General features: G+C 41.5%; 1 protein-coding gene across 1 annotated transcript in view; it reads right to left on the bottom strand.

Moving 5' to 3' along the window:
- Positions 1–278: 278 nt before the first annotated feature.
- The window catches only part of LOC119417835 (midasin), a 14,054-nt gene continuing 4,658 nt past the window's right edge, over positions 279–9,674 (bottom strand). Inside the window, exons 6-13 of the mRNA XM_037685090.1 lie at positions 7,477–7,661; positions 4,826–4,907; positions 4,574–4,669; positions 4,346–4,458; positions 2,748–2,896; positions 2,567–2,627; positions 440–651; positions 279–340 (exon numbers count right to left, since the gene is read on the bottom strand). Coding sequence (XP_037541018.1) covers positions 279–340; positions 440–651; positions 2,567–2,627; positions 2,748–2,896; positions 4,346–4,458; positions 4,574–4,669; positions 4,826–4,907; positions 7,477–7,661 — 960 coding nt within the window. The remainder of the gene's footprint in view (positions 341–439; positions 652–2,566; positions 2,628–2,747; positions 2,897–4,345; positions 4,459–4,573; positions 4,670–4,825; positions 4,908–7,476; positions 7,662–9,674) is intronic.

The following is a 9,674-nucleotide window of genomic DNA, read 5'->3' as shown; positions in this document are numbered from 1 at the left end:
CAGGTCTTACCAGTGTCTCCACGGTCCAGCAACACCAGAGATCCAGCCCTGCCCTCTAGGAGTCCACTCAGACACTCCAAGGTCTCTGCTGCTGCCAGGTTGATCTCGTCCAGCAGGATCCAGTGGCCCTTCTTCACAGCCTGGGCTAAAGTTCCCTGTAGACCACCCACAGGTCAGAGCTGCGGCCTCTACAACAGCCCAAGCGTGTGTGAGTGTGTGTGTGTGTGTGTGTGTGAGCGTGTGTGTGTACCTCAACAAAAGCAAACACCATCGAGGACTCACAGGCTCGGATCTGCTGCTGAGTCTGACTCAGTTTGGAAGCCATCATCTCCCACTGTTCCTGCAGAGTGGCAGCTACACACACACACACAGAGGAAGATGTTAGCCTCTCGCTGCCCCCCAGCAGACAGCAATGACCCTTTTCTTTGTAGTTCAGTACCGTTTGGTTTCTTCCGCAGCTCGTTGGCCAGCGCAGACTTGCACACGTGGTCCATGAGCCTGAGCAGATCCTGCCAACGTTTCCCCCTGAAGCAGGTCTGCACGTGACCTAGGAAGGTTAGGTTCTGCTTTCTGGAGTAAGTCTTGGAAAACAGGTCCTCGAAGGCCTCCCTGAGAGGCAGCACTATCTGCTTGTGGTCCACGGGCTTGTACCTAGAAAAGACACCAAACATGACTTCAGCCCTCCGGCAGCAGAACACTGACTCAGCACCTTTGTACAAAACAAATGCTGAGTCAGCGTTAGACTGTTTTCTTTTATACTTTATTCCATATGTTTGTACGAGCAACCTACATCTGCATACTTTGCTCTGCTTTAACCACTCATCTGTCGAAACATTCAGATTGATCTGCTATTTTTTTTATGTGTCCTTTTTTAAAAACAGCTTTAATTAAAATAAAGTCCCTGTTATAAATACATTTAAGATGTGTTCATTTCCTTTAAAACATTCTTTCTTAAATCAGCTTCAGCATCCTTGCTCTATTTTTATGTCATCTGATGCTACTTTTAACTATTAGCTAGTGTTCTGCTACTTTCAGCTGCCGCTAACATTACGCAACTTTTATATACTTCTCTACTAATTTTAGCTTCTAGCTAGCCTATTGATACTTATAGCTTTAGCTAAAGTGTTGCTCATTTTATTTTTAAGACACTGTTTTGCTATCTTTAGCTCTAAATTTGCTAATTGTCTTCTCTGCTAATTTTAGCTTTGAGCTAGCCACTTGATTCATTTAGCTTTAGCTAGTTTTACTAATTAAATTTTTTTTATCCATCATTTTGCTATTTTTTAGCTTTTAGCTCTGGTTTTGTTTGCGTTAAGTTTTAGAGTATGTGTTATATTTGGATCTGTTTTGATTGTTTTAATTTTAATAATTCAGTTTCAGTGTCTTCAGACGATGTCAGCACTCATTCAGCACTGATCCTGCATTTTTGACAATAAATTCAATTTCTCTTGTGTTAGTCGAGCGCAAATGTTTGTTCTGTCATCAAAGCTTTGATATAAAACATTAAAGTTATACACCAAAACATGGGTCTTGGCTGGAAACAGTGTGCGATGACTTTTGGCAATGATACTCAAGAGAACGTGTAGTATTTGCACTCACCATGCTCCATTATTTCACTGCTCTTTATTGTTCTTGTGAATATTTGCAAATGTTCCATGATCCTTCCTCTACGTAATAATCAGTCTTCATGTGATCGGTCAGCAAAGGGACAGCAAGAGATAGAGTAATTCTATTATCCTCAAGTTTTGATTGCTATGATTACAGTGACGTCTTTCATCAGGAGTCCCCGACCTTCCAGATTTCTCCCAGCTTCTGACTGCAGCTGGTTCTGATAAGATGGACAGGGTGGGGAGGGACTGGGAGCAGGAAGTCTCTACAAAACTAACAGTTTTAGTTCAGGAAGTCAGAACAGCTCGGAGCCTCAAACAGGTGAAGGCATTGATACGTGTGAACTTGTAAATGTATTGATCTTCTGTGACTTCAAAGCTTTGTAATAAATTGACGAAGTCTACGCCTGGCTGTTCTGAGAATCCCTTTTTTCCACGTCAACACTTCAAAAGATGGAGATAAATTTTGCAAAAACCTGAGAACAATATAATTGGGATCAATGAGATTTTGGTGAAACTGATGAGAAAAGCCAAACGTGTTTGGAGCTCTACAGCTCAGACATACTTCACAGTAGAAATATATACTTTACTTGTATTTTTCTCAACAAAAACCGTTTATGTTTGATCATTTTGACAGAATTATTCATGTAGTTTTCCAGAAATTTGATAATGAAAGGAAAAAAAATACAAGCACAATATCTTTTGAGCAATCTAAAATTCTAAATGTTTTCAAAAATCAACACTTCTTAATCCCTCATTGTATCAATATACACAAAGTCTCCATCAAAACAAATATTTTTGTCTTCGTTCATCCAGGTTCTCATTGCTACAGGACTTACAGATTTCTAAATTCAATCTTGATTTAATCAGTCAGTTGTGGAGTCGCTGGCCTGAGACCGTTTTCAAATTATTTTAAACATCTGTCTTCTACACCAAAGATGGTTTCATGTCCAACTCACCCTCCAAGAAGGTCAGCCGTATCACTTTGCTGGTTCATATTTATGACCCGCAACTTGTGTCCTGGAATAACAAACCCAATAATTTAAACATGTTTTCAAAATTAAAAGACCGTTCAGAATACAGGAAGTTACCATGTGGTGAGGAGAAGCCGTGTCTCTCGGACTGTAAACATGAACTCACCTGTCACTGTGGCCAGGTGTTGAACAGTGGAGGTCTTTCCTGTTCCGGTCTCTCCCACCAACAGGACCGGCTCTCCTTTGGCCACGCAGACTGCCAGCTGTTCCAGCAGAACAGCCGAGGGTCGAGTGGCAGCAAATGTTTGCTTATCCCTTAAAGAGGAAATAAAATGCTTCAACTGTTTGCTGCTGTGGTCAAATCTTTACCACCAAGTTAGGAATGAATGCTATTACACTAATCTTAACAAGCAGTCCGCTGACGTTCCCATAGCTGAGGGACTTGATTAGTGAATGTTTGTTTTTCTCAAACTAAATGAACAGGGAATGAGACCTGAATGTTTTTGGTGCAAGATGTTGAAGTGTGTAGGAGTTACACTGTGGAGAACAGAGGTAGGCTTTGTTTTTTGTGCTTGCTCTCCCTCCTCCTGGTGAGTGGAATAATGAGCAATTACATCCATGACCAGGTGCAACAGTGGAGCCAGGGGCGACACACAAAAACCATGACAGGTTGACTCGTAGCCTTGTCCCAACAGGTCAAAGCTCATTTGCAGGTACAGTGAAGACATATTCAGTGCCATAAGTGTGATGAGAAAAGTAAGATTTTAAATTCAGAATTGAATTCAAAATCTTACTCTAACCTACAAAGCTCTCAACAACCTAGCTCCATCTTATATTACAGATCTTATTGATCCATATTTTCCTAACAGAGCACTTTGCTCTCAGACTGCAGGTTTACTTGTGGTTCCTAGAGTTTAGAAGAGAAGAATGGGAGGCAGATCTTTGAGTTATCAGGCTCCTCTCTTGTGAAGTTGGTACAATGTCTACGTTTAAGGTCAGGCGATAAATCCTACAGAGTTGAGCTGTCCCTTAGTTCTGCTGCTATAGGCTTAGACTGCTGGAGGACAAACCGACCACATTTCTTCACTCTGCTGCTGTCTTTACTTGATCTCCTCTACCGGTTTGTAATTATTTCTATCTTAACATGTTTTTTTTTATCTTTCCTCCTATAGAAAGTTCACTTGGACCTGCCATTGTGTGTCTGTTCCTCCTTTCAGTCCTCTCAAACCCAGCCGGTTGAAGCAGATGGCCACTCATCAGTCTGGTTCTGCTGGTTTCTTCCTGTTAAAGGGAGATTTTTCTTTCCACTGTCTCTTTTGTGCTTGCTCAGGATGAGAGACTGTGATGAAGTGAAGATTCAACGTGTCTGCTGCTTCCTTAGATAAATAACTTTTGCTAATTGTCTTTTTTATGTATGTGAATGTTTCTGTTCAGTGCCCTGAGATGACTTCTGTTGTGACTTGGTGCTATAGAAACAAACTGAACTGAATTGAATTGATAATGTTCTGGCTGATTGATGACCCTTTGTTTTCAGGCCAAAGGTTATGACCAACCCCGGTCTGTTTCAGGGCAGGATCAATGAGGATATGAGGACACCTCCAGCCCGTGGAGCCATTAGAGGACTTTGTTTACCACAAAACAGTTTCAAATCAATACGATGCTTATTTAATTTAGCAGTACGGGTCAGCTTGTTTCTGTCAGTGGGTGAATGATGACACAGCAACAATCTGATATGATGTCGCTCATTTAAAATGTCCCACTTACACAACCAGCTGCACAGACTCGGACTGCTTTCGATCCAGACTGGCTCTGCCCACTGAGACCTGGAGTTCTGTCAGAGCCATGGCAGGCTGGTACATCTGACAGAAGTACTGGGCCTGGAGACAAACAGGACAAGAGAACCACGTTGACATGATGAAATCCAGTCCTTATCCTGATGATCGTCTAAAGACTGGGCTTTTTATGAGTTAAAAAGTTGGCCCGGCCAAATACCTGCTCTTTGGAGATGTTGAGTTTACTTCCAATGATCTGAGACATTCGCAGTCGACTTCCAGGGCAGGACAGCATGGATGTGAAGCAGTCAAGAGCCTGACAAAACAAAACCAGATAAATGTGAGTTTTACCTCGTGGTTGGGGCCATTAGAGGCGAGCGCATAGCACTGTCTTCAGGTAGGGTCAGGGTCTGAATGTTGTCCTGATGCTGCACATCTGACGACTCTTCTGAAGGCGTTAAAAAACACTGACCTCTTGGAAGACGTGCTGCGCTTTGGCTGCCGATGTGCCATCAAAGTTGACACTGATCCTCTCACACCATTTCAGGAGGTCCCTGGTTACGATCAGGAGACATCAACAGAAGATGTTTTATATGCACTCAATGTAAAAATCAATACGATCCAAAAGCCTTGTGTTTAGGGACAGACGAGACGTACAGTTATCAGTAAAATAATTAATTAATAAAGCTTGGTATTCCTGGAGGGATGGCATATGACCTGCTGCCTTTACAGGCAGTTTGGACCTGTACACACCAGAGATACTGCGAGATGATGTGCTCAGAGTGTGCCGTCTGTTGGCATGTGACAGAATGAGATGTGGACCGTGTGACCATCTTCAGGAAAATTTTAAAAAGCAGCCATATTGAAGCAGACAATAAAAATAGGAGTGGTCATCAGAGAATGAGACCCACCGAGTTAAAGAACAGTGTTAACCAGAATAAGCACCAATGAGCGTCAGAACGAACCAGTTCCACTGGTCACACACTGTTCCACAACAAACTGGAGTACCACAGAGTGCAGAGCCTTCGTCTTTACCAAACGTAAGCTGAAACCTCACCCAACCTCAGGGCAGGAGGTTCTCCGTGTGAGCTGGAGTTCATAAAGTTACGTAATGAGTCTGACCTGCAGTGACCCGAAGAATCAAAGAGTTCAGCCTCACATCTAACTGGCAACAATCAATAACGCTTCAACACTGCAGCACCACAACGCTACAAATAGATTCAGAGGAGCTGAGCCTCACACCGTCTGGTAGTTTAAATGTAGAAGGAGGCTTTAAAACAAACTAACAGGGCCTCAACATACGAGGCCCTGTAACTTCAGGATGAAGGCAGAAAATATGGGTTTAAGCAGACATGTTAAAAAAGAGCACAAATGTGGTAGAAAAAGAGAAAAGCAACAAAATAAATAAATAAAAAAAACAAGGCGAAAGTAAAATTGTTTAAAATAAGATTAAACTAGGCAGCTCAGTTGGTAGAGCTGCCGCCTCTCGGTGAGCAGGTCCCTGGTTCAAATCCCGGCCGGAGGATCTTTCTGGGAGGAGTTTGCATGTTCTCTCAGTGCTGCGTGGGTTTTCTACAGGTACTCCAGTTTCCTCCCACAGACCAAAAACATGCATGTTGGACTGATTGGTAACTCTAAATTGTCCCTAGATGTGTGTGAGAGAGTGAATGTTGTTTGTCTCATTTGTCTCTATGTGTCCCTGTGATGGACTGGAGACCTGTCCAGTGTGTCCCCCGCCTCTCACACAGTGACTGCTGGATATGAGCACCAGTGACCCCCACGACTCAGAAAGGAAGAAGCGGGTAAGACGGATCGATGCATTGATGGATGGATGCATGCAAGGATGGATGAGTGGTTGGATGGATGCATGCAAGGATGGATGAGTGGTTGGATGGATGCATGCAAGGATGGATGAGTGGTTGGATGGATGCATGCAAGGATGGATGAGTGGTTGGATGGATGCATGGAAGGATGGATGGATGGATGGATGGATGGATGGATGGATGGATGGATGATTAAAGTAGCCTTCCTTAGAGAAATGTATTTTCCTGCTGCTTTGACAGTGCAGTCTACGTGCACACAGAGCAGCAAGGTAAGACCTGCGTTATTCAACAAGTCCACACTGTAAAAAGTTGCAGCTTATTTAAAGTAATTTCTGACTAGGCTGTGTCTAGTTGGTGACAAACTTTTGTGAAGATCTCCCCCAAATGTCTTGTGATGGTCACGGGGTTCACAAATTTCTAAAGCGAGTCAAAGCAGTTTGCAAAATTTAGAACATCAGGGGATTTTTGATCAAGGTTCATGGATGTTTTTAACTACTATGGGTGAGAATGTTAACTGCCCATGGACCATGTGTTGGAGTTGGCAGAGAGTTCTTTTCTCTCTCAGAAAGAGCTGAACGATGTTATCACATTTAGACAGCCACTGATTGCTGACACCTTTCTGATTTGATCCTGCATGTGCAGCTGTGTGGCTGAGGTCATCCGTGTCTGCATGTGAGCCGATAAGGTTATAAAAACAATTCTCGCACACTTTCCGAGGCCGATTCTCACAACTGGGCTCCATGCATGTGGAACTTCTGGACATCTGTGTAACATGTTGTGAAAGTTTGACCTTGCAAGTAAAACAGGTTAAAAATCTCCTCGTGTCCTCGAGTGTGGCTTCTTTGAATAAGTAAAATGAGTAGAGGACATTTTTATCCAACATAGAACACGCTGAAAAGATCTGTGCAACGGATCGTCTCTCAGAATGGTTGTAGACTTTTCTAACCTACCCGAGTTTTGTTGTGCACAACTCACCCCGTCTGTAGAGCTGTTTATAAACCAGGAGCTCTCCTCTGACAGGAAACACCTGAGGCTGCAGCTCTACGTCTACAATTAAACACCACGCTGATGATAACTACTAGTTATTAAAACAGGTCCAAATCTGCCTATTCACTTCTAATGTGTACTTCAGTACACTCACTTATAAATGATGGGGCGGCTGCAGAGACAGATTCAAAGTGTCTGGTTTCATTGATCGGTGTGATGCAGGTCATGCGTGTTTCAAATGTGATCACATTTGGTTCTCCAGGATCAAGAGCTACCATCCAAGACCACATGCCAGGACTGAGCTGTGTCTTACCTCAGGGACAGATGTCTCCCCTCCAGTGGGGTGCTCTGGTCCTCAGAATCATCCTGGGGACAGACATCAGGGTTCTCTTGGGTACCCGAGTCCAGCTCAGAGTGTCTGACCCCGATCAGCTGGCAGTAGATGTCCAGCAGACGATCTGACACCACCGTGAGCATCGGGAAGCTGCAGTCCAGCACCTGCAGACGGAGGGACAGAACCAGCAGGACAAGATGATGGACTCACCACAGCAACAGAGACACTCCATGAAGACAGAAACAGAGAAGAACAAGAGAAGTGACATTTTCTGAGATATGCAGAGCTGCATGACTGTCAAGGAAGCTGAAACTTTATTAAACCTAAAAGAAACAGATTATCTGCTAAAACCTAGAAGAAGCAAAACACTAGATAAAACATCAAATTAGCAACACACTAGCAGCTAAAAGTAGAAAAGGCTAGCTAAAAGTAACTAACTGTTAGCTAAAAGGTAAAAGTAGTTAAAAGCTTGCTAGAAGCTGAAAATAGGAGGATGGTACCTAAAAGCTAAAGGCAGCAAAAGGCTAAATAAAAGCTAAAAGTAGCAAAAGTCTACCTAAAATCTAAAAGCATAAGAAGACATGAATTGGAGAAGAATGCTGAGAAATATTTCAAAGAAGACAATGTTTTTAAAGAGACTGAACAGATTTCAATGAGTTTACTGAGGAAAAATTATAAAGTTTAATTTTTTAATGTAAAAACTTTACAAACAACTAGGCCTGTCACAATAACAAACTTTACTGGGCAATTAATTGTCTCAGAAATTATTGCGATAAACGATAAGACAGGTTGAAATTTAACAATAATTGTCAAATTTTAGAAGAAAAGTTGATTTGTTTGCAGTGTAGTACTTTTTATGACCACCTGATGGCAGTATAAGACAGAACCAAAGGATGGACAGTTGAGCAGCGTGTCTCTTTAAGAAAAATGGGAGGGAGGGCCCTTGACGTGACGTGGGCTGACATGATGGCATGGTGGACGCGCGGTGATTTGAGCTCTTTAGCGCAGCATTTTTCCACACAAAGCTTTTAATAAAAATGAGTAAACAAGTACTCGGCTTCTTTTTGCAGAGAAAAACTACTTTTACACGAAGGCACGGGTTTCAACTGTGAATTTTGGAGCTTCGACAAGACGGAGGTTTTTTCCTGAGGTCGGGCTGTTAGCTTAGCTCATAGCTTAACTTCTCAGCTTAGCTGCTTTTAACAATCCAAAAACGTGATTTTGAACAGTTAAAACAGATTTTAAAGAGAATGGGAGGGGTCAGTGAAGAGCACCAGAGTTGAGCCTTTTGTCATCCAGTGTCCAGTAGAAAGAGAGAGACACGAAGAAACGATGAAGCCGGAAAATGAAAATGAGGTTGATAATTTTCATTTATCATACGATTAATTGATTTATTGTTTATCACGACCGGCCTAAAACAACAAAGATCATAGCACGTATCTTCTGAATAAGCTGAGCAATTTGATTTATAATGAAGAAGTAGGCGAGTTTTTATTTTTCAATTGTTATAGCCAACTACAAAAATATTAAACAATCTATGGGTGTACTTAGAATTCATTACTGACAACAATATAACCATTTTAAAAAGCCCGGACTTTCTATCAGCCATTCGTGAATAGATTAGTTAGAAAAAAAAAGAGCCACGAAATCAGAGCAAGTCAATACTGAAGACCCAACATTCTTAACAGGAATGCATGTCACCTGCCATATTGTAGGCCAGATTTTTAAAACAAGATCGTCTTTATGGTGAGAAACGATGAAGTTGTTGTGTACAAACTGTTAGCTATAAGACTGTGTGTCAGGGATTGGTCTCAGCTACTGTCACACCAAACTTCAGCTCAAAATATGTAAAATTAACTGAGTTATAGCCATTTATGTTCATTTTCCAAGGTAAAATGGTTGAGGTGTGGAGGATGAAATGTTACAAATTTAAATCATCAAGAAATAAATAAATGTACAATTAAATAAATAAATGTCCCATGAAATAAATAAATGTACCAATAAATGTTCCATTAAGTAATTAAATGATACATTTAATCATTAAATAATTAAATGATATATTATTTAAAGAAACAATTATTGATATATTTATTCATTTCATGGTACATTTATTTATTTATTTATTTCATAGTACATTTATTTATTGATTTCATGGTACACTTATTTATTGATTTCAT

Source organism: Nematolebias whitei, chromosome 12 (assembly GCF_014905685.2).
Source record: "Nematolebias whitei isolate Nwh7 chromosome 12, NemWhi1, whole genome shotgun sequence".
Lineage (NCBI taxonomy): Eukaryota > Metazoa > Chordata > Actinopteri > Cyprinodontiformes > Rivulidae > Nematolebias > Nematolebias whitei.
This window is presented reverse-complemented; position numbering and strand designations above follow the sequence as displayed.